Source organism: Platalea leucorodia (genome assembly GCF_965183815.1).
Source record: "Platalea leucorodia genome assembly, chromosome: 4".
NCBI classification, from domain to species: Eukaryota; Metazoa; Chordata; class Aves; order Pelecaniformes; family Threskiornithidae; genus Platalea; species Platalea leucorodia.
Genome location: NC_138826.1, coordinates 45220018 through 45245664, shown reverse-complemented (window position 1 = coordinate 45245664; position 25647 = coordinate 45220018). Strand labels below are relative to the sequence as shown.

Genomic DNA, 25647 nt, shown 5'->3' with positions numbered 1-25647 from the left:
AAGTCCACAGAGCCTCATTCTGTGAATGAATCTCTTAGAAAGGAAATACATGTTGCAAAGTGGCAGTGATTGCATGAGTACTTCTTGCATGACAGAAGAAAGAGTAATCCACATGAATTTATTGCCATACAAAAGAAGGCTCTTGGTTGTTCCTGGGAGAGGCAGCTTATATCAGTATATTGAGCTCTCCAGCAACATGAAGCCACACGGACCATGGAAGCTCCATCAACAAGTAAGCAGGGCCTGGGGAGTGTTTCGTATGAGCAGACTCATTCCTTAAGCTGTAGGACCCATCAAATCTGGGAGGATGAGGTGGGAGGAAACAGACGAAGAGAGACTTTGCTGATACAAGCTCGAGTAATTCCTGTGCTGCCGGATAAGTTGCCCTTCTTCCTACCAGCTGCAGATCTGACCTTTTAATGGTTCAAGCACTAACATAATCCTCATCCTTGGTTAGGCTTCCTTACTGAAGGTGTAGAACAAGTGAAAATAATAATCAGTACGAACAGTTGTTCAGAAATGGAGTTTATGATCAGCTAATAATCATGTTGTACTGAGTGCTCATATACTTCACATGGACTGCTCGACATGTTTCCCTGTCTCTGCCTCACTTGAATCGTTGTGATGTAGCATTGGCCTTTAGGATACTTTAGACCCATTTGTATAAAGGCCAAATACTTTTTGCCTTACTGTAGCCCAGGAACAGAATTAGGTGTCTGCCCTCCTGCCTACTCAAAGAATAGAAGCGGGTCTGCATCCTATTTTACTTGACAGTTTTTTGTTTGGTTGTACTTGGCACTGCCATGCCCTTCTTTGAAGGACTGAAGAGTCATCTGGTTTTGCCTTTGAAAGCAGAAATAGTTAACATGGGGAAGAATTGCTATGTCTTGTAGAAATATGAGAGCCAGAGAAAAAATGGCCAATGCAGTTAAAACCAACTGCATTTGAAAAAAAAGTAGCACGCTGATGCTGGAATTGCATTTGGATTAAAACAGGCAAGACTTAAATTCACTACTTATATTGTTTCCCTTAGACCTTTCTTTTAAACTTACCTGGTAAATATAGATACATGCTTGTCCTCATAGTGAAGTCATTGGCTGGGTGAAGTTTGAGGCTGGGTGAAATTTGACCATTATATCATTTTATAAACAATACTGATGACTGTCATGATTCTGTTCTCCTGATGGAGGTAATAGTCCTTTTTTTTTTTTCTTCCCCCCCCCCCCCCCCCCCCCCCCCCGCCATGAGAGCATTATCTTCTTCAAGACAGCAGTTTCCAATTCTCCATTTGCAACTCTCAAAATAAACCTCTATCAAATTATAGAGATGAAAACTGGCTGTTAAAAAAACCAACCTGCGGCCAGAGCAGTAACAAGGGTCATTGTAAGAAGGTAGATTTCCCACCTGGCTTTGGCACACTGAGCACGTTCAGCCTGGATATTTGTCAGTGCTCTTTTCCTTCCGGCAGTTTTCATTTATTGGCTGCAAGTTAGGGCTTCCCCTTGCAGGACCTCTCTGGGTTCCTGCCTCCAGTTCCCTCCTGCTTTAGACTGACTGTCAACCTCGCATTTTCCTGGCTCAGAGGTAGTGAAGTCCACTGGATCAGGAGAGAGCCAGCAAAAAAGCTCGGCTGCGGTGCACAGGGTCCTAGAACCTGACCGTAGGTTACGTGTGCCGTGCGGGCAGAAAAACGTCCTGGGCACGTGCATACGTTCATGCCCTGGCTGTCAGCGTGAGCTCCAGTCTGAAAGCAGGGCGTGGATTCAGGGTACCCTGAATTTGCTTGATGACTCTGGCTGGCTGCTCCAGAGGTGGCTGCGTTTCAAAGGGCACTATTTCTTTTATCAGCTTTTTTTATTTCCAGCACTGAAGTCACTGGGGTTGTGCAAGGTTCGTCCCTTGTTTTTAAGGTCCTTTAGGAAAAAGTTGATACCAAAATGGGGGTAGGACAATTTCTGGTGTTCATTGCCTGGGAACAGAAGGTGAAACAAGTCCTGCTTTCTGACTACCCAGTTCTTCCCTTGAATCATAGAATCATAGAATCGTTAAGGTTGGAAAAGACCTCTGAGATCATCGAGTCCAAAGTGCTCGTGTGCTCAGATTCTTGTAGACTACACGTTGCACTACTACTCTGACTTCCTACGAGACTCTTTTGTACTTTACAGTGGAATTGCGTAAATCACAACAAAGTTAGAGGCAGAGCCGTGTCTTCGGTGCAGGCTCTGGGTGCCCATTAACCAAGGCTGCACATAGGTCCAAAAGAAGGATTTAGCCCATAGCCTTGCTTCAGGTGTCCAGTAAGAAGTGATTTTTGTAAGATTTCTTCTGTAATTCGGGGCTTATCGTCTCCAACAAGAGTTTAAAGTAAAAGTATATGTTTCAGGGTTAAATGTTTAAGTCCTCTCTCTCCCCCTTTTATTTATTTATTTATTTATTTTTTTAAATCCCAGGGCAAGCTTTTGACTTAATGCTGGGGGTGGTTTTACCTGGGTGAAAACTGAGCAAGGATGGCAGGACTTGGCTTGTTATCATGGGGGAAGCAGGGATAGAGGTTTATAATTGAAAATAACATGTAAAAAGCTTGTTTTGAATTTCTTGATGGAATGTAAGGGACTCAAGGGGGGTTCTGCATCCCCCCAGATACGGTACTTAATATTTATGCTTTCATTGCACCTTGACAAACATTTCACGTAGTTATTGCTTTGCTTGAATATGGAAATATGTTAATGACGGCCTTTATTCCGCTGCCTGCTCTTTTCCTCAGCCTTTTCTATTCAACCCTCTAGGTGGCCCAGCACAATGTGGCTTCTTTTCTTTCAATGAGCTCTTTCCACACTAATAGGGTCCAGGGTGATGTGGAGAACCATGTGCACAAAATTGGTGCACCACCCCCCATCCCTTTGTGGGTATGTCAGGTTAAATTCATATCAGCAGGAGGGTCACTGCCATGATTTTCAATAGCGCGAGATGAGGTGATGACTTCAGACAATGGCGCCACACTCTCCAGTTGGAGACACTTGCCTCACCAGTTGCAGTAGTTAATTAATATGCTAAAAATAGAAGCCAGTGATACAAATCGCTGCCTGTTGTACAACAAAGACTGGGCATGTGTAGCTTTGATAGCCAAGTTTATGGTGCTTGTTATGGAGGGAAGTTAGTTTAGAGCTAGAGGCAATGTAAGACTTTCTGGATGCTGAGCTTTAGTCACTCTGGGCCTCTGGCCATTCGCTCGCTGTCTCATTTGCATTATGAATGACATTAAGGGAACTAACAAGGTTATTGGGCATAGAAATGTTCTCATGTGACCCCACGTGGAAGCAGACCTACAGCAGTGCTAGTTGGCAGGGGCACTGTGGCTCTTTATTCAGCTTCCTAGGAAGACGGTTTCTGGGAGTAGATATAAAATCAACCACGAGAAAACCGGCGTTTGGATAATGTGGAGGTCCTGATGCAAGCCCCTAGGAGGCAAGGAAGTTCAGAGGGCAGGCTGGAGCTGTGTCCTTCACTCAGCCCGCTGTGCCTGGCCGGTGCTGAGCGTTGAGCACAAGACATGGGAGCTCCCTATTGCTTGGGTCTCCCCACCAGCTGCCTGGGGCTGAGTGAAGCTGCTCTGTGGGGGTTCAGTGACCATGCATGAGGGTGTGGGTCCATCTGGGGCCTCCGAGTGGGTCCATTTCTCCCTGCTGCTGGCTCAAATGATGGGTGGGAGGGGGTGGGTTTTTGTTCTTACGCACTGCATCGTAGCTTCCATAGGGACTGTCCAAACACCGGCAGAGTTTGAGAGGTTTCGCATCATCTTTTTACTACATCTTCCCTGAAACTCGAGACAAGGAGAGGTAAATTGTGGAAAGTCCATTGCCACCCGTAGTTCCCATAGTTCCCATGCATAACTGGGAGACTGTTCGGTAAGTCCAAAGATCTAAATGCAGGAGTCGTATCCCAGCCTAGGGCCACGTTGACTTAAGTGCAGCCTCATTCACACCAATGCAAGCACACAGGATTCGCAAACCCAAGCAAATGCGGCGTGTACAAGAGGAGAAGCAGACCTGTGGAGATGTAGTCTGCTTTAATTTATCCCTTTTCTAAAGAAATTAGTGGGATTGCTGATGAATCGCTCTGTGTAGATGACAGCAGATTTGGGGAACGCTAGGTCTCTTCCATAAATGTTTGAACAGTTTTAAATTTTATAGACATTGGTTATTTGCTCCATGGACCAGGAGGACACTCTGGACAGTCACGCAAGCACATAAACATTTATGACCTTTATAAAAACCTCTTGTTATTGGAGTCTTTTAACCATTCCTGGTTTTCATATTGGACTTTGTAAACTGGTTGCCCATTGGACTTTTTAAACTGATGGCCCACCGATCATACTTCTTCCGTGGAGCCGCTAGCTACCAGATCAACCCACAGGAATGAGCTACTGCAACAGTCACCCAGACCCAAGTCCCGGGCGCCCCCCGTCAGTAGCAGTGAGTAAGAAGAGAGGCAAAATGGCATAAAATGAGGGCTTAAAATCCCACTGTATTTATGGCCTGCTCTGAAGGTCTGGCCCGATGCTATGTGCAACCACAGGCTGAGGTACTGGGGATAGGGCAGGCTCTGGGGGGGGTGCATGTGCTGTGTGTCAGGTAGCTTTATCTATTTTCCCTGGTCATCCATTCACAGGCTGGATGGGGCTAGCCCTTGCATGTGTGTGGTAAATGGGAAAGCGATTTTGATCATGAAAGTGCAATTTCCATTACCTCGACATGTGCTGAGATCAGCATCCTCAGGGCTGTATCCCACACTGATAAGTAGGAGTCCAGGCTCTCCTGTTGACTCACCCATAGTGGGGGCAATACAACTTAATTTCCAAGACAATCAGCTTTTCTATGTACAGTGGGTTCTTACTATTACAATAGTGCATAATTACTATTTTTATAGCAATGGCAGTCCATATTCATTGCTCCTGTTGGTGGGAATTTGCTCCTTCAGCAGTGTTTGTCAGAGTGTGATGTCTGCTGAGCTCTCCTGGTAGGAAGGACAGTGAACTTCAGCAGCATGCAATGGTGGGCTTGCAGGCAGTCATCTCCTGGTGGCTTTGTGAGACAGATAAATCCATGTCAGGGTTTCAGCTCCTCCTTTTCTCTCCCCACTTCTAACATCCCTCTCCAGTCCGTCTGGATGAATGCTATGACCCAAGTCCCAGCCTTACCTGACTGCTTCATTCCTCATGGGTCCCAGGGACATATTCCAGCCTGGAGAAGAACATGCCGTCTCCACAGCTATTGCAGTATCCACCAGCTCAGAGTCTGGGAGGCCGAGAACAACTCTCCATGTGTCTAAAACTTGAGTGGTTACGCAGACATCAACAGCGTTACAGAATTTGTGCTAGCCAAACAGAGAGGACTTGGGATCTGCCCTTAACAGAAGGGCAGTTTTCTGTAACAATCGTGTTTCTATAAATAGACCGAATATATTGATTGTGGTTTATTTTATATTAAGTATTACTTGGGATTCCTTTTTCTTCTTCTCCCGTCACCCCAACTGAAAACTGGTAGAGAAGGGTTTGTTAATGAGTTATTGTTGTACCAAACAACTTGCAAACCAAGTTTCATTTTAGGAAGATAGCAGTAACCAAGAAAAGCTCCTGGAAATGGTATTTAGTAAGACATGCTGATAAGCCAGTGCCTGTGACAGTATCATAAACCATAAAATGGCCTTATAAAGGTAATGAGAACATTTAGTTTAATTTTCATTTCTCTCCTGATCTCCACAGATGTGTGAGAGGAAATTTTGAAATGTATTTTCAACTTGTTTATTAAGAAATAGTAGTAATGACAAATGTGATCTTTGTTTTTTCTTTGATTACGTAGCTGTGGGCTGTAAGTGTTCTTACTTCCTAATTGCAAATGTGGTAAAGATGAATTGTTAATTAAAATCTCTTTCCTGGACAGGTCTTTAAACGCTCGAGTTAATTAAGTCTTTAAAAATTGACGTGACTAAAAATCTCAGTTTGGTCCTTTGTGATACCGTATTCCAGTTAGTTTTCCGGTTATACAGAGAGCTCTAATGTGACCGAGACCCAAATTTCTGACATAAATTACAGAAAGCCTCCTTCTTCTCTTTCCTTTTCTTTAGAACTGAGGAAAGACTATTAAAAATTGTCCAGGTTTACTTTATGCATCAGTGAGAATAAAAGACCGAACCGCATTTCCATTTTAATTTGCAGATCTGTTACCCCTCCTTTGACTGCTTGCGATGAGCAGTGTGACTAATGAGCTCTGCTGGACCAGAAAGAGTGGCACTTTTCCCTTTCTTCTGCTTCCCCGTTTTTTATTCTTGGGTGTGGTTTTTTTATGTTGCTTGCCTCTGATGTTTTGCAGCTTTTCTGGTCTGCGCTTGGACTAATTCCCAGATCTGTTCTTGCAGATTTTAACTTTGCCATGTACCCACCGTCAATGATAGCAACTGGAAGTGTGGGAGCAGCCATCTGTGGCCTTCAGCTTGATGACGGGGACAGCCTCACGGACCTCCTGGCCAAGATCACAAACACAGATGTGGTGAGTGTCCCACATACATTCCTCTTCTTCTTTCACTTCTGAGGGTGCGGTGGAGAACCAGGCCATCAAACCTGGCCTGATCCTGAAAGCTCAGTGGAGCAAAGGATGGAGGTGCTCCTGGAGCAAGCGGGTTGCAGGCGTGGACCTGGCACCTTGGTTGCAGTGCTTTGGATGTCCAAAGCTCCTTGGCCTCCCGGGATCATTTTTCATTCGCGCTTTGTTCAGCAGCTTGGTGGGCAGAGCCTCCTCTGCCTGCCCTGGCTGATGGTCAGACTTGTTATAGGGGGGAGCCACCTTGGGTACCACCCCAGGCAATGGGGCGAGCAGGCAGACAGCATCCCCTGGGGTGTAGGTAAACCCCTCATCGAGGTATCATCTAAAAATCCTTAAGGGAAGTGAATAATGAGCTAATCCTCCAGCACTGGCACAATGTGAGGCAGGTGCGGCCCAGGCTGTCTGGGTTTTTGTCTGTAACATCACTAAGCTCACCCCATGAGGGGCATTTCTTGGCTTGTCAGAAGGTCCTGTCGTCAGCAGGAGAGGTGAATCTGGTGGCAGTTCAGTGGTGCTCAAACTCACTCAAAAGTGAGTTTGCTGGTCTGGGGTTGGCTTCTAGTGATGACATCAGAAAAACCAAAACCTGACAGCTCTGCTTGGCAGTCTCAGCAGAAAGCTGGGAGGCCTGAAGGGAGCACGCAGAGTGCCTTCCCCGAGGGGTGGTGCCTCTCCTGCTGTGCCCCTGTGTTGGTGGGACACTGTGGGGAGAGCTTAGGCTCCTGCACATCCAAACCGCTTGGTCTGTGGATAAACAGGAGTTTCATTGCTTGCAAGGCTGGCATGTTTTGCTGTGATGAAATTCACTCAAAAGGAAGGAAAATGAGTGAGGCTTTCTGAAATGCAGGCCACTAATAAGATAATGCTTTTTTTTACCATAAAAGTATCAGTTTCCAATGCGTCGTCCTTAACATGTGCTAACTATAAAACTTTTTATTGCTTTTACTTTGCAGAGTAAATACACTGTGCAGTTATTAGATCTGTGATAACGTTGTCAAGAGAAGGTTTGTTTTTTCCAACCAATATTCTGTGTTTTGGTTAAAAAAGAATAGTCCAGTTTAACAAAAAGGGAAGAATTTCACTATTTCTTTTTTTGTTTCAATCAGATTGAGCCTAATTTTCAAGTGCAGTTCTGGGGCTTCCCATTTCTTTTGATTGGAACTGGGTTTTGCACAGAGAAAGGAACATTTCCAATTCTGAATGCTTATAATGTAAATCAAGTAGCTGCAGAAATTTAATATAGACTCATTTCAGTGTAAATGAAAATTTTACACAGGTAATTGCTCTTTCGTGTCTGCTTTACAAGTATGGAGAAACAAAGTGGTGATACGTTACAGTAAGCAGCAGGAGCGTGCAAGAAGAATCCTATATATCAATTCAGACTGCGTGGTCTGGTGCAAGTAATGCAGAAAGCTCATTTGTACATTTAGACTGGGCAAATCCATTAAGTTTACTTCATTTATGTGGATAACAAGAATTATCCGTTATCGGTACTGATATTCGTAGTTACTGGCAGAATGAAATTTTCTCCCTGGATGTTTGTCTGATGGGATGTAACACAATAACTTTCGGATGCTGCATCCAGCAAATGTCCGGGACGACTCTTAAGACAAGTGGGCAGATGTGAGAGGGACATTAGAAAACCAGGCAGAGAAAGACAAGGATTTAGGGAGAGACTGACATGTTGTTAGCAAAGGTGCTGTCTTCAGCCAAGACTGTGAATATCCACAGAATAAGGAAATTGGTTGGTGCTAGCCCCTAAGAGCTTCTTGTACAACTCCATGGAGTGTCTGAAAGGCCGATGCCCCTCTGCTGTGATTTTCCTTGTTGTATGACAGTGCTGGGTGAAGTTGTTACTGCTTGGCTGCTGCTTATTTTCATGCTTGTTTTTTGCTGATGTATGCCCACACAGCTGCTCATATCCTTGTGTTTCAAACCCCGTCCTGGAACTAATCCAGCTTAAAGAAGTGGGGGGAAAGACCACTTGTTGTCATTTCGGAGCTGGGGCGTCAGGGGGCTTGCTTGGTTTGTAAACCGGATCAGTTAACTGATAGATTTCCAAGATCAGCCTCACAAACAGCTGGGAGAGCTGAGCACAGTGGCACAGGGCAGGACCATAGGGAGAGATGGGGATGAGAGGAATTTCTGTAACCATCATTGTCTTGTGAACTTCTTGTGCTACAGCTATAGAAATTACAGCCTGACGGACTGGCTTGGTAATTGGCAGGACAAGGATAATGATAAGAGTGAGGGAATGACAGCGTGAGGTGAGGAATGGGAACACAAATAGCCCTTACGGTGGCAGGGGAGGGCCAGGGAGGCATGTAGAATGAAGGAGAAGAGAGTAAATGTAAAGTTTAGGGGGAGCCTCACAAGCTTGGCACCTGCAGAACAGAGCACATTGCAGCCTGCAGAAATCCCTGGGTAGTCCTTTGGAAGTCGTCTTTGAAGGCAGAAGCAAGTGGTGCTCAGGTACCACCAAAATCCAAACCTAAAACAGATACCCTCAGCGGAGCTCATCGCTTTGTTCCTGTGCCATCTGATAAACGATGCAGTCTTCCATCACTAGCCCATGTTCCCCATTTTGGTAAGCTCCAGATAAACTTCTGATGTTGTTTCCACAGTATTTTGGCACTTGTCAGAAGGGAGATGCCAAGGTAGCCCTTGGTGGTGTATTTGTATTTGAGGTGTTCACTGGGTTTTGATCAACTGTTGAGTAGCTGGGTTCTGTCTTTCTGGAGATGCCAGGGAGTTGCTCAGGGCAGTTCTTCATTTCCTCTAAGAGTTTCTCTGTGCAGTCACAAGGATCGTTTCCTTTCTTGCTCTTTTTCAGCATGGTTTGGGTTGCAGTGATAGCGTGGTGCTGACAATACTCAGCTCTTAGGTGAGGGCAAGCGAGCTCAACACATGGGCCACAAGGACTACGTCATTGGGACCTTGCAAGATACCTAGCTGTGCCTTGATTCCCTGGTCACAGGGAAGAGGATTTCCCTTCCTCACCCATCATTTTTGCCAGCAAAGAGATTTTGAGTATCCCTTTCTGATGCAGGCCTTGCCTCAGTAGTGTGTTCCTTAGACGCCTTCATGCATGGGCTCATGTTCAGAAGGTCCCGCAAGGCTAGATGCTTGCAAAGCTGCTCCTCACACGGGGAATTACACCCGTGGGTTTTGCTGCTGCACCTCTCCGTGTGTTTCTTTCTGGTTGCTGGCTGGTGCCTTGCTGCTTCACCTGTGAAACCCTGTTTGAATCGGGATCCCAGCTGACTCTTCCCATGCTCAGTCTGCATGCTGGGGATGTTTGTGAAGGCTTGTAGGGACAGAAGAAAAGTCACAGTCGGGTGTCTTTCTGGTGGAATTTTCTTTCTTCTTGGCCTGGTAGAGCCCATGTTAATTGACTCCGAGCATGTCGCAAGCATATTGCATAAAACCACATTTAAGGCGGAATATGTGGGTTTTTTTGCTCTCTTGGGAGTTTTTCTGGATTCTCTTAATTTGATGTTTATTGATATACACTTAAAGCTCCTGTTCTTTATTACAGGAGATATTCGAAGCTTTCTCAGGCATCCCAATGATTCTTAATGTAAGGCCCTTTTGCAGCATCTTGTGGATTGGACAAACTTGTATCTCCTGTGCTGAATTTTTCTATCCTGATTGTTTCAGTCTGAAAGAAAATACCTGCCAAAACAGCTTAGTAGTTCTTAAGTAGTCAGAAGAAAAAAAGATGTTGTTTTTTGCATTGAAAATTTCTTTACGCCTTCTCTTTGAAATTCAGCAGATGGGTTTTTGTCAGAAACGTGCCTTTTCCCATCCTGGTGGAAATATTCTCAAATTTGGCTGAGTATATATGCCTTTGGGGGGGGTGGGGTGGAAATCACTCTTCCCAAATAACAAAGAACTCTTAACATTTTACTGGTCACATCCTCTCCAAGAGTCTGTCGGCACTGGGTAGAGACGAGCTTTCTTCCCTTTACCCCTGGTCTCAGCCCACAGCAGCACAGACTGCTAAGGAGAGTCTCACTCGCCCCCCGAGTCAGGGCACACTTGGGACAAAAGGAGCTTCTGGATAACTTTAATCACGAAAAGATTTAAGTCTTTGCAGAAGTTAGAGGTGCTGTCGTTTTTCAAGATGTTTCTGTTGTGGCAGAGGTAGCCTTAACTTAAAGTCTGTCTCCTACAAGCTTTGAAGTCTCAGCCCAGCCAAAGGTGACCAGAATTTTTAACTTGGGCAAGATGATAGTGTATTTTTCATTAGCCCAGATATTTAGAAATGGGAGAAATATTTTGGTAGAAACTTTCTCCATGACTTTTGCATTGGAAAAATGCATAAGGGCCCAGGGCTGGAAAACTTCATCCCACATCTTAAAGCTTGAGAGAGAGATAAGCAGCTGAAAACAGGGTCTCAGAGAAGTATTGGGCAATCTTAGTGATAGGTAGCAATACCAGCCTCATCTGTAAAATGTATTGTTGAAAAAATGTACTGGCTAGATTGTGTAAGAGTTAGCCCAAGGCTGTGTTAATGAAGAGTAAAGACTATTGTAATGTATTATACTCTGGGACTTAATTGAAGTTGAATGAACAGCTTCAGTTCTCTCACTTCCTAATTTCTGATGCCTGAGAGCTCTTCCTGCAGCAACACAATTAATTCATCATCACTGTGTGAATGATTTTGTTTTCAAAGGGGAGGTTAGGGAAGAGGAAGAAACGAGAGCTTCTAGGCTTCAGGAGCATCACGCGGTAGAAAAGCGAGGGAACTCACAGAAATTACAGTTCTGCAGAGGAAAAACTTTTTGCCTCCCCTCTGCGCCTCCTGGTAGCCCATAGGAAATGTCAGAGAGCTGGGGGGAGAGGCCTTCCTGACCAGAGGGTCCCAGGACCTTCCTGCTTCTCTTTATTTTGGTGTGTGTGATTGCTTAGCATGAAACAGATGATGGGACTTCCTCATTAGCTTTCCAAAAAGTGTCACTGTCTGAGGTGAAGTGTGAAAAATTTCGGCTTCAAAGTTGCAAGCGTATGAAAATAGAGAATGATAATGAAATCCTGATGCAACTTAACTGCAAAGAGCTTTTCTGAACTTTTGCTGTTTTATAATGATAATTTGAGGGTGATACCAGTTTGCTAGCAAATAGCAACATAAACCAAGAGGCTGAAGTCAATGGAGTTATTTTAGATTTACACTGGTGTAACCGAGACTGGAGTTTGGCATTTAGAGCTATAATGTTTTTAATGGATGTTTCATTAAGAATTAGACCAAAAATATGTTATTAATAAACACCATTTAATTTAGAATCCAGCTGTTGGGTAAGCAAACAATGAACACGAGCGTTTCTTTCAAAAACACATTGGTGTCGGCTCTCCTTGTTTGAATCCAAAGCAATGCTCCAGACTTCAGATGAGATAGATAGTACAAGGCATCACGTCAGTGTCATTCTAAGGATAACAGTTATTTCTTATAAATAGCTGCCCCGCACCATTTGGTGAAGGTTGAATCGCAGTTTGAAGAGACGGTGACAATGAGGCCATGCAAACCTTGGTTTCATTACTCCTTCCACCTACCAAAATAAACACCAGGGAGCTACTCTTGGAGAAGCTGAGAAGCTCAGCAGCCTTATGGGTAGCGAAAGTAGCTCTGCATGGTATATCTGAATTGCCTTTTCTGATCATTATTGTCCCAAAGCGTCAGTAAGAGCTAGTCCCACACAGCTTCACACAGCTCTGCAGGATGGGGATTACATGTTCTGATCTGTTTTGCTGCCAGAGAGTGGGAACATTTCCTTCGCTGTTTCTTGAAGAGGCGAGGAGGGGCCAGTGGGGAAAGAGTTAACAGACCTACTCACAGGAAGCGCGCTGAGCTCCCTGTGCATCTCTTGGTGGGTCATTGCAATGGAAAAATAAACAACTCGGGAAGTCAGGAATTTCCATAGCATCCCAGACCAGCACTCCAGTGCGCGCAGTATCCTGTCTCTGGTGGAGCCAGATGCTTCAGAGGAGGATACGAGCATCCCTGCTGTGTACAATTACGGGATGCGAGGAAGGATAGCTGAATGGGTAAGGCACGTTTTAAGACGTTGCAATCAATATTCTGCTTTGCCACAGACCTGCCTTGGGCAAATCTCTCTCCTCACCTCCTGGAAGAGCAGCCATCAGTTCAGTGTATCAGCTCGCTAGCCATGGGTCTGGCAGCCACCTCTCTGACCACTCCTGGCAGCGTTCTCATAAATCATGTGCAAGGGTGTTCATGCCCTGGCCTGGTTACTGCTTGCATCTCCCTTGTGGCTGTCCTGAGCCTTTCCATTCTCTGGTACCCCAGTTCTCCTTGTGGAGAAGAAATACATTAAGCTTTCAGAGGAGCTCAAGAAACTACTGCAGGGGTAGGTAGATGAGGTCTTCACCTGTTACAGAGCACCTTGGACCAGAATTTTGTAGGCTAAAGTCAGTGAGAATTAGGCACACAACTAAGTTCTAAAGATAACTCTGCTTTGAGCAGAAGGTTGCATTAAGTGACCTCCAGAGGACCCTTCCAGCCTCTTTCTATGAGGCTGAGTGCACTGAAATGTAGAAACTATTATCTCATATTAAAAATGCGTTCAGGCGTACATAATAGACAAAAGCTGGCAAGGTTAGATCCCAAATTAAGCTGGTTAGTAGCTGTTTGTGTAAGAAACTCTGTAGCACCATAGCCGCCAGAAGGGCTAGCCAGCTTCGCTCTGTGCCATAATGAGGGTTATATGTGCACATTAGGAGCATCTTCTTCCTAGAGCTCAGCTCTCAAGGTTGCATCTGGATGACAAAAGGAGTTGCCCTCCTCAGCATCAGCAGCAAGGGAAGGGTTTTCAGGCAGAGCCAACATGTGGGTTTGCATATGGGCACAAGGCCCTTCTAAAAGTCTGTTCCCAGATGGGAATTGGTGTGTACTGAGTGGTTTTGAAAATCCAAAGCATATTTAAGGGCCCGAGGTAGAAAGAAAAAAGGAACCAAGCTTTTCTTAGTCTTGTCGAAATAGCTGGCTGTGAGCCCTTGAAAATGTGGAGTCGGGCTGTTTTGAAGACTGGATCCATAATAAATGGCATTTAAAATATCTCCCCTTAAATGTGCTACATATGTCAATGCTGGGATTTTTTTTCCCCAAGGTCTGAAGAGTCCCTTCATAAAGATCCCTGCAAATTTCTGCACAGAAACGACATTCAGAACCACCATGCTCAAGAATTCAGTTTCTGTTGAGCCGCAGTATAGAATAATGGAAATCTGTCTTGAATGGATAGCATTTGAACATTGTCCCTATAGCACATACACCATTTATCCCCTCCTTTGTAGTGTTTAGGGCCTGTGGTTTTGGAACCAAGTAACAGGACTCGCTGTATCTTATCCTGCCTTATTTGTTGCAGGCCACATTTTGTATGCAAGGAAACAACAGACAAAATAGCCTCCAAAAGAAAGGAAGAATGAGATAGTTTCCTAAGTTGTCTTTGCCTGAGTTGGCAGCTGCTCCGCTTCATTCAGCTTTTTGTTCCCCAGTGAGTGCTGTGCGTGTGTAGCAACAATGGGGTGATGCAGTTACACCGCGGGCTCATGGCGGAGTTCCGTCAGATCCATTCATAAATACAGCCTCAGCCGGCGTGCCGAGGAAGCCAGGCCCCCCGAGGAACCGGCTCCGCAGCCCAAGCATCGCCACCGGAGGAGCTCACGGGCCGGCTATAGATAGTCTGGTCGGAGACTTGCCCCCGGCCTCCGGCAGGGAATCCTTGCTTGGCTCATACAGCTTTGTATAACGCAGGTGGGTTGTCACAGCTTTTTTAAAATCCCCCTTTTCAATATACACTCGTGGCATTTATTACAGCAGGGTAAGTTCGCAGCTTTTCACAGTTGCAAAGTGTACCTGTTAGAGATTATCAGCTTGAAATCCCAAGTCACGTTAAGCAGGGAATATAATTTCAGGCATGGCATCTGCCCCTGCATCACCCTGCCAGTGTTTTGGCTTTACTCTCACTTTTTCCCGTTCTGAAAACATTGTTCACTCCTGTTGCTATGAGAAATACCCACACAAGCAACAGGAAACCAGCAAACTGACTGTTGAAGCAAACAGTGGAACTGAATCTAGAAAGTACACTGTTGAAAGTGCTGAAAAGACCGAAAAATGGCAGAGAAAAATGTGCCATCTTTCAGATGCTTGATGTTAGTCATCTTGTATGTTGCATTATTACAATAATGTAGCAATAGTAAGTGGAGAAATTCTGGCATAGATGAGATTTTTTTTTTTTTTTAAGTGAGATGTCCTCGTTAGTCTGCATGAAATGCCCTTTGGAACAGCAAATTACTATTTTCTGTACTTGCAGATGGAAAAACAGAGACATAGACACTTATCTGTAATTGATGCTCTTTGTTACAGTAGCAAAAATAGACACATTTAGGAGGGAAAATATTTCTGTTTTTAAACTGCGTCCATTAGATGTGAGATCACTGAGATACAGTAAGTGTAGTAAATGGGCATGATATTCCCCCAGCAGCTTTTCAGGCTCTTGTTTTGGAGAACGTCGGCGAGCTAAAGGCCAGTGCTCGGCACACGAAGGCCCCACTTTGGGAAGGAATCCCTGTTTATGTCAACAATGAAGCATGTGCTTTGGAGAGGTTTGAATTGGGGCCTAAATGTGAACCAGCGGAGGAATCCAGCCGTCTTTTGTATTTGGTAGTACAGATGACACGTTCCTCACTGGAATTTATGTAAATCTCAGCTCTTTAATGCATGTCTGATTGCTGCTTTCTTAGATTATCCAAGCAATGCATACATGACCAGTGAACAGTACTGTCACTTCAAATATCTCCAGCATCCTTGCCATTTATCATACCAGGTTCCGCACCTAAAAAAAGTTCTTTTCTGGTTTCCCTTTTGCAATTAGTTTTAAGAAAGAGGAAGAAATCGAGGGCGTTAACAGTTATTTGTGAAGTAATTAATGTATATGTGGAAAACCAACTGCCCTTTAACACAAAAACGCCAGAAGACTTTTGCAGCATTCCCAGCTTTGGGACTTTGAGTACTCGGCAAAGCACCCGGGGTTTGGATCCAGGCTCCTAAATCTGGTCAGAAAATGCAGGAGCATCAAGAAGTATCCGGTAGAGCTATAGCTCAGTATGTTGCATCATTTGTATGCATATGTTATATATAACAACAGCCCTACTGTTACTCTTCTGCTGCTGCTTGTAAAGAGAGTAGGGTTGCAATTTGGCTTTTGAAAGCCCTTGAGCAATGACCTGCTCAATCACTGAGCGGGATTGTCCACAGCCTTGGCGTTGCAAAGGATTTCATGACTCTGCCTTGCCGTTGGCCTGAGCTCGGTGCAGCTTGGGCTGTGGTAGTGATGGCGGGCATGCCGATCCCTGGCGACTTCCCTGGGGTTACCGAGCTGTGCTCTTGGCAGCTGGATGTGCATAGGTCACAAGTAGGGCTCTGAGATATGGTGTCGCTTCTCTTCAGTCACTTTTCACTGGTCTGATCAAAGCTGTTTAACTGGCTCAGGCTTTGGCTTATTTATTTTTTTATTTGCCTTATTTATTGTGTGGTTGTTGGTGCACAACACCTCACCATAAAGCTAAGATCTTGTCAAGGGTTAAGTGAATATTTAAATTTAACAGAATTAAAATGGAACCTTGTTAAACAGTAGTTTTGCAGTCTTTGGTTTCTTCCTTAAATGCTGCCATAACACATTTTCTCTGGACACTGGTATTCCCAAACGAGTACCATCTTGGATGGGCAGAAGCTGGGTGGCGGCAAGGCTCAGACCAGTTTCCATATACCCAGATGTTTCCCTACATTTAGTTTTTGATAAACAAACATTAGGAGGCTTCCTGGGGTTAGCTTTTTTATTTCTTCTCCCAGGCAAGACCAAAACTGAGATGCAAAAGGGGAATCTAAAAATCATGATACAAAAAGCGCTGTGTCCTGAGGCACTGTGGAAGAGACCAGAGCTAAGTTCATCACTTCTGCACGGCTATGCCTCCCTGCCTGCCGGAGTCAGAGAGCGGCGAAGCTGCGGCAGTCACTGGCACAAGGAGCGCACAGTTTGGCAGACCTGGGTGTTACGTGACCAGTGTGGATCCAGGGGTGCGCCATTATTTCTCGGCCCTGCCTGGCTGTGAAATGAATTTGGTGGTTTAAATCTGTTTTAGAGTGGTTGTCATCATGGGAGTAGGTGCAATAAATACACAGCCACAGTCCCCTTATGGTCACAGAAGCTCTGGATTGATTCAAAATGGAGAAGGAGAGAAAAGATGCGTGGCTGAAATAGTTTACCTTCTTGTGCTAGCCCTCCACTATTGGCATTTGAGAGGAGTGATCTTTTTCTTTGTGGAGAAGGTGGTGTACTGCTACTCAGTTGCTGCAGGATCTGATTCAGTGACCACTGCCATCCCAAAGGTACCATCTATCAGCTTCGGATTGGATGGGGTGCCAAGGAAGACTTGAAAATGGCTAGATCAAATCTATGGCAGAAACCCAAGCCAAGTTACTAAAACAGCTATAAAATGTCTTTTCAATACCCTCCCTTTTTTTCCTTTTTTTTTTTTTTTAATTTATCAGTCCAGTCATGATCTTGCAAGAGGGAGAGGATGTCTTGCACCTGTTTAACTCAGTAAAGCTAGGGCAACAGGCTGCGTGAGTCACGATGACATAGTCCTGGAGCTTCAGTCAGGACTGAAAATCCCAGTAATAACCAGTGCAAAGCTGTTGGTTGAGTTGAGTGGGATGCCTCCCCTAATAGCTTGCCAATGCACTATAAACATCAGTTTAAAACTGGAAGCTGGGGGGCAGTATAGGGCATATATATTGTAAAGGTGGTGAAAAGTTCAAGAAAATGAATTATCTAAAATATTCTGCAGGATCTTTCCTACTGCTTGTGCTTTCTTTCAAGACTGTCATGAATGGAAATTGAAATCCTCAATTATTATTGACTCGAATAAGTAGATCCTGCCATAGCGCTGCTGGTTCCTCCTTCCAGTCATTTTCACTGCCAGCATTTCCATCACAGCCACGAGGGTACTCCTCATCGGACACAGAAAAGCATTTCTTTTCCTTCAAATGCATTTCAAGTGTGCTAGTAAAATCACCCAGGGATAAAAAAGTTTCAGAAAAAAAAAAAAAGAAACCCAAAAGTTAATTGCCTTTTTAGTTCTGTACATGCTGAAGTAAAAATAAAACTATGGAATGGAAAGTACCTGAACTATTTTAATCGTTAAAACTACTAGACCATATAGAAGAATGGGGAAGTTGACCCATGTGACACACACTTAAACTTTTTTACAAAAACAACAAAGGCAACCCTACAATATTCTGAAGGAATGGCCCAGTCCCTGTATTGCAAAATCTAGGGCCATTACTTTGGTGCATTATAGTGTTCTTTCAAGGAAGATTTGCTGAAAATAGCGCAATTCTTTTTTTTTCTTTGATATGTTTTTTAAAGCTTTAATTTTCTCTTGTCAGTGCTACCTAGAGCTTGCAAAATGAAAGTCCACCAGTAAAATATGTACATGTGCAGCAAATCCACATGAAACTTGGAGGGGTTAAAAGCATTGCATCATGGGAAGGCCAGGCTGTTTGTCCTGATAGGATTTTTGTATTTTTTGTATTGTGTCACTTAACTTTGGATTGACGGAAAGTTCCAGTGAAGCAAACAGAAGTGGTAGCCCCATCTATAAAATAAGCCACTTGCTGTATCACACTATGACAATTGGGCTGCTAAGATACTGATAATAAATTATTTCTTATTCCTTTCACCCACGAGATTACCGTCCAGCTGGTGTACTTCATACCTCTTAAAGCTCGTTGCAGACCAAGACAGGGGTTCAAGTGCACAGCAAATGTGGTTTTAGGATTTTTCATATAAGAGCACAAGCAGTTTGCTCACGTCGCATTGGCCAGGAGTAAACTTCTGCCATTTCCAGTTTACTGAAAAAGCCATTGACAGGTTTACTTGGCATAAAACGCATTGCTCAAATCCGTCCACAGCACTGTTTGACATTGTGCTGTGCCAGGTATCGTCTGTTGTCCCGCAGCTACCACGGTGAGTAAAATCCCATCGTGTCACCTGAGTACCTTGGCAGAAGCGGTGGTGTGGGCCTGTGCAGGATCTTCAGCCAGCCAGGCTGGCTGGCTGATCGGGTAGCGCGCAGAGCCAGGATTAACGATTGCGCAGCCACAGCCTCAGGTGGACAAGTTTGTTGTATCTCCATCATCAGTACTGGAGAGTTTGGGCTGCATCTGCTGGTGTGTTCCAGCTCGTTTTGCGGCATGACTGAGGTTCACTCATGAATCTGGTGTTGGGGATTTTTTCCTTGCTAGATTTTGATTGTAGAACTTGACCACCTGCAAAATAAAGGTTTCACCATTTTTCGTTTGTGCTGGCCAGGCAATATCAGGTCCTGGATGGATGCTTCATAGACTAGTTAAACAGACTCAAAACTGTTTCTCAGTCTCAGCTATTACTCAGACTAATAAAAAACTGAGTTTTAGCATGCAAATAGCAACAGTTTTTTGGAAAGCTATTTCATGCTGAATGCAACATGCTGGTCATTTTACCATAGTGTTCTTTGTTTTAAAGAATTCAGTGGTACATTATTTTAAGTTCAAAATGTAAGTGGAGACCAGAGCTAACACATGACAGAAAAAATACATCAGTGGCCTGTGGATCCCCATATGAAATAAAATCTATGCAAACTCTGACAATTCCAGTCTGGGCCCCTTTGTTGGTTTAATGTACAAAATTAAGACATCAGAAATTACCTATTTCTCTATAGGATTACCTAGAGATTTTAGCCTCTTCATACACTAAATGAAGCATCATATTGACCATCAGAAGTTTGTATAATAACAGTGTAAATGATAATATATAAGGGTGTTTAGAAACAGACAAAGTTGGCTCCAAATGCTGAAGCCTTATGTTCCAAGTGTCACCACCCTTCCTTCCCCAAGCCTGGCTGCAAGGAAATTGCCTCATTAAGCTCTCCAGTCTGAAGTCGCTTGTAAAAAATCTGGCTTATTTTCAGAAGGACATACTATTTTGAAATTGTGCACCACTCTGTTGTAAAAGAAGAGATTCTTATACCAAAAAACAAGTGTAGTCTGTTAGAAGAGTCTCCAAACTGGTGCCCCTGCTCCTTCTTCCATTTGAAAATGGCTTGATGCTTGAAGTGACTTGTTGCCATTGCCCTCTTACAAACAGGTGAATGCTTACAACAGACCTAAAACCCACCCAAGCTAGTAACGGGGGATTTTCTTTATCTTCTGATAGCTTTTGGCAGATAAGTACTTTAGAAGAAAGGCTGAGGAATTTGTCCAGGTCCCATCGCTAAACAAGCAATTCCAGTGTTAGGAAATTACTAAGCCCCCAATAGCACAAGAGCAAGCCCCAGCTATAAAAAAGGTGTTTACCTGGTTAAAAAAAAGTACATATTCTCATTTTTAAAAAATTAGCTTTGCCAGTAGCAGCAGGAAAGCGGCGGCAGACAGAGAAGCCCTTCTCCTTACCTTTTGCTAAAAGGAAAGGAAGAACCCCATGAGGTGAGGCATGCTCAAAATTTTGTTTATCTGTCCTGGATCTCATCACCAGAAAATCCACTGTGCTCACATTGTATTGCATCTTCAAAGGCATTTGTCCCAGTCTCTCACTTCTGAGGCTTCCTGCTCCGCTCCAAGCAATCTCAGACACTAAGGCTTCCCTTCTCTCCAGGAGCAGGAGGCCAGCAGGCGACAGTCCCCAGCTGATGGGAGTGCAAGCAGGGATGGGCAGCTGCCCAGTGCTCTGCCTGCCAGGCAGCTCTGGGAGCCCTGGGTTTAGAATCAGAGAATCTTTTAGGTTGGAAAAGACCTTTAAGATCATCAAGTCCAACCGTTAACCCAGCACTGCCAAGTCCACCACTAAACCATGTCCCTAAGCACCACATCCACACGTCTTTTAAATACCTCCAGGGATGGGGACTCAACCACTTCCCTGGGCAGCCTGTTCCAGTGCCTGACTACCCTTTCCATGAAGAAATTTTTCCTAATACCCAACCTAAACCTCCCCTGGCGCAGCTTGAGGCCGTTTCCTCTCGTCCTATTGCTTGTTACTTGGGAGAAGAGACCGACCCCCACCTCACTACAACCTCCTTTCAGGTGGTTGTAGAGGGCGGTAAGGTCTCCCCTCAGCCTCCTTTTCTCCAGACTAAACAACCCCAGCTCCCTCAGCTTCTTCTCGCAAGACTTGTGCTCTAGACCCTTCACCAGCTTCGTTGCCCTTCTCTGGCCACCCTCCAGCACCTCAATGTCCTTCTTGTAGTGAGGGGCCCAAAACTGAACACAGCACTCGAGGTGCGGCCTCACCAGTGCTGAGTACAGGGGCACTATCACCTCCCTGGTCCTGCTGGCCACACTGTTCCTGATACAAGCCAGGATGCCATTGGCCCTCTTGGCCACCTGGGCACACTGCTGGCTCATATTCAGCTGGCTGTTGACCAACACCCCCAGGTCCTTTTCCACCGGGCAGCCCTCCAGCCACTCCTCTCCTCCCCCAGCCTGTAGCGTTGCATGGGGTTGTTGTGACCCAAGTGCAGGACCTGGCACTGAGCCTTGTTGAACCTCATACAGTTGGCCCGGGCCCAACGATCCAGCCTGTCCAGGTCCCTCTGCAGGGCCTTCCTGCCCTCCAGCAGATCAACACTCCCCCCCAACTTGGTGTCGTCTTCAAACTTACTGAGGGTGCACTTGATCCCCTCGTCCAGATTATTGATAAAGATATTAAACAGAACTGGCCCCAGTACTGAGGCCTGGGGAACACCAGTTGTGACTTGTTCAGGTGTGCTCTCCTCCATCAAACCCCGGCTGTAAGCCGATGTGTGAACCATGTGTTTGGTAACTGCAGGTTTTTTGCCACATGAGGAGGTTTGCAGTGTGGGGTGCTGGGAAAGGCAGCGGGCACTGGTGTGGGATGGAGGTGGGGGTGCAGCAGTGAGGAGAACTGGTGTCCTGTCTCAGGGCAGGGGAAGCAGTGGCCAGGCACACAGAGACTAATATACTGACACTCCCTGCATCCCGCTGAGTTGACTCGACATTTCGGGTGCTCCGTGGTTCTGAGCCCCATGGTTATTCACATGTTGCAAATTATTCTGATTATGCGCTGGCTTTGGCAATGCAGTGGTGGTGCCCACGTGGTACCTCTGATCTTCCAAGAGCATCATTCCTGCTCACAGAGCGTCAGAATGAATTACAGGAGTGATGGAAATCGGGGCATATCCCAGAGGTGGCTATAAAGAGCTTGGGGTAATCTCTGCAATACATCTGTTGCAGGAGTCGTTCCAGTATACAGGCGAGGACTGGTGCGACCAAGAGCAGGTTGCAGCTTTCCCTTGCTCTACTGTGGGCTACACTGGTGCCTGCTGGAGCTCAGGAGCAGAGCGCTGTGCTCCATGAGATGAGGAGCCTGCAGCCAGTCACCTGAATTCAGTGTTCAGTGCTGCCCAGGCCATCTTAAACAGCCGTGTCCCAGCTTCCTTTGGCATCGTGCTTCATTTGTATTCTGCCTCTGCACCAATGATACGGCACATTTTTCCTATAACCTGCTTTCCAGAGGAGGGAAACATGGGTGCCTGGGCTGGCAGGGAACTCCCGTGCACCCCTGCAGGGACCCTCCCGTGCTCAGCCTGGCTTAGATGCAAACAGGGATAGCGGTTGCCTTCCTCCAAAGCACAGACCTTCTTGATCGTAAGGGCTCTGAATGAATTCAGTATGCAGTTTTCTGAGCCACGTATCTTGACTAACCTTGGGCTGCATTTCTTGAGGATATCAAAAGGTATCTGACACCCCCCCCATGTGCCATGCTGAATCCTAATTATACTTAATCTTATTAAAAAAACACAACAATTGGAAACTTTGGTTAAGAGCTGACTAATGTTGGTAAATTACCTGCTTTCCCTAACGTTTTCCTTGGACATAGCAGCACTTTTTTTGTTGTGGTTTTTCCCCTTCCATAAACAATTCAGCCTGAGGCAGAGGGTAAAGTTTAGCTGCAGTGACTGAGACTTGGGAAAGTTGCTAGCGGTGAGAAGCATTGCTTATACTGGAGCTTCGTCAGGGTAGGTATGGTATGGCTGCAAGCCAGTTGACTTGACCACAGATCCTTTTTCAGGGGCAGTCCCGCAGTCCCGCAGTCCCGCAGTCCCACAGTCCCACGGCTCTTGGGACAAAAGGTGAACACGGGGAAGGCTCGGTCTGCATGCTGTATGCACACAGCATTGTAGCAGAGGTTTTCCTGTCGCCGTGCTCCATGCTCTGTTTCACCGTGGTGTTACTCACCGTGCTGAGGGAACAAACTCCTGAGTCAGACTGCACACAGGTAGCCCAGATACCCAGGAGATTTCGATGATATCTCACTCTGGCTTTAGCTGATGTGATCCACATCACTGTGAATATTTTTGTCTCTACTACAGCCAGCATCTCATCCAACCCCTTTTTCCTGGGTCAGTTTGAAAAGCTGTCCCTCACGGCATCTCTTTGGCAGATGCACCTTCAGAGAAAGGCTGTGGTGCTTCATTATATTAAGCAGGACAGTTTCACGACAAGGAGAGGACAAGATTTTGCAGCTAGCAGCTGCTGGCTAGTAGCCAAGAAAAATGGGTGTTTGTGACCCACCAGAGCTAGTTGCGCCCATCACGAACGTAAATGCTGTCAGCGGAACAGATACTCTGCATTTGACGTGTTTTCCCAGTCTGGCTAGGATGACAAATTAAACCTCCATACATGAATATTTCAAACTCCCCTGAATAACCTGGTATTGTGTGGAGAAAGTGGGTGCTGTTGGTCAGAGCCCAGCTCCCCAGCGTTGCAGTCGCATCCCGTACTCGGTTCCCGGGCTGACACAAGCACCCGTGGGACCCCATGGAGGTCAGTGCCCAGCTCTGTTCTTCAGCTCTCCTGCCTGAAAGTGGGAATGGTGATAACCGGGTCTCACCACTTTCGCCAGATGCTGCCAGGGCTCTGGTTAAAATACTCTGCTATAAAACTCCTGCTACCAAAAACTGCATTTCTCTACTGCCTGAAGTCTTTGGGAGAGAGCCAGCTCTTACACAGACCGAGGCTTCACTGAGTTTACAGTATTGATACCTTTTCCAGTATTGTAGAAGGACTCCGCAGGGTTGCTTTCAGAAAAACCCATTTATCGTAGCACCACCTGCCCACCTACACAGTGTTGTGTTTATACTCTTACAGTCCCAGCACGCTGCACATAACTGGCATTCTGTTTGTACAGTCATGCCTTGGGTTTTATTTTTCAGTTTCAGCTGTCACCAAGTGTTTGTCAATGTTTTCTCACACTTCTTTTTTTTTTTTTTTAAATATCCATATTATTTGGTCTTCCAGCCAATCTTCCAGCTATCAAGAATGTGGAACATCCTGTAATATTTTAATAGTCGTCGTCTTCATCTCTGTGTCTGGTAGTGTGGTGAATCCTTCGCATTTATTTGTTTATTTACACTTCATGTGCATTGCAGGACTCCTAATGTACAGGGCTCCCAAATTTGTGTGCTGTCCTGTATCCTGCTCTTTCTCCAAGTGTTGTGTAGTGTAATTTGTAACGTAGTGGCCTGTCAGGCTTGGCTGTGCATTTTCGACTTAGATCTTTTTCTAGTAGCTGTCCTTGCTTTAACATCTTTTGTGAATTATTGCCAGTAACTGTTCCTGGGGCTATTAAAATAGTCCTGCTCTCTGAAGGTGTGGGAGCGTGCCCTACACCTCCTCCTCCTCCTCTGCTGCTGAAATCACTTTTCTTCTCTGGAATGTGCTCAGAGAATGATAATGTGGCTGCGTGTTCGGGGCTGCGTTGTTCGTTCCCCTTGCGTGAATTTTCACAGATAAACAGACCCTTCTTTTGCCCTTGCCTTGCGGACCCAAGTGCGTGACTGATACAAACTCAGCGACAGAGCTGAGACCTCAAAACTCCTTGTTCACTTCGATTTGCCATCAGTTTGCTTGACGGTAAAACTGAAGTGCCTCTGTCTGTGTGACTTTGGTATAGCACATGTTGGTTATTTCAGGAGAAAAATGCAGCTTTTTTGTAGTGAAGACCCACCCAAGTCACTTAACCCTGCACAGAAGAATGCAAAAATTCATATACTCTGCCCTTCATTTTTTGCAACACTTTGGGTTCCTGCTCAAGAAGACCACACAAATGAGCAAGAACAGGTAAAATACTAAGATTTGGAGAGTCTAATAAATACGGCATTACCATTGTTTAACCCAGGGAGTTTGTACACCGTGATTACCTGTGAGAATTCAAGGTCATTTTCTGTCACAGCAGATGCTCCTTGGGAATACCATACTGATGCTCTTCCAACTTCTACTAGCTCAGTAAGGAAAAAAAACCCTATTGTCTCCACTAACAGCTCAATTTGTTTTCTGTCCTCTAGGACTGCCTTAAAGCTTGTCAAGAACAGATCGAGGCGGTGCTAGTAAACAGCCTTAGGCAAGTCCGGCAGCAGCAACAGCAAAGCAATCCTTCTAAGACGGTGGATGAACTGGACCAGGCCAGCACTCCCACAGATGTGAGAGATATCAACCTGTGAGGACATCGGCACAGAAAGTCACGCTTGCTCCCCCAGCCCTTTTATTTTTGTTATTATTTTTAGAGTGATTTTTTTTTAATCTGCTCCCACATAGAACGTATTTAAAGCTCTTTTAGGTAAAAAAAAAAAAAAATACAAAAACTGAATAATGAAAAAAAAAAGCATTTGGTGCCTGTGATGTTCTACAGAAGGGAATCCCACAATATATTTGGTAATTGCTATTTGATTATGTATCAATGATATTAAATGCTTATAAAAGCATACAAAGTAGCTAGATAAATGTAAGCCTGCATTTGTGGGAACAAAGTAGAGTATACTTGTCTGTGTATTATGACCTAGTGCATACACCCCTTTTTTAGATTTAAGAAAGGAATCGTGTGTGCGATTTTATGGCTTGACTAGATTGCAAAGCAATAGAATAAGGGGTTTAGGGCAAAGTGGGAAAAGATCCCTGAAGCAATTGAACCATTTT

General features: G+C 45.1%; 1 protein-coding gene across 1 annotated transcript in view; it reads left to right on the top strand.

The window, feature by feature from the left end:
- CCND2 (cyclin D2) overlaps positions 1 to 25196 on the top strand; it is a 35128-nt gene extending 9932 nt beyond the window's left edge. The window contains exons 4-5 of the mRNA XM_082308914.1: positions 6415 to 6545; positions 25020 to 25196. Of these exons, the coding sequence (XP_082165040.1) occupies positions 6415 to 6545; positions 25020 to 25175 (287 nt within the window). The 3' untranslated portion in view covers positions 25176 to 25196. The remainder of the gene's footprint in view (positions 1 to 6414; positions 6546 to 25019) is intronic.
- Positions 25197 to 25647: the final 451 nt, after the last annotated feature.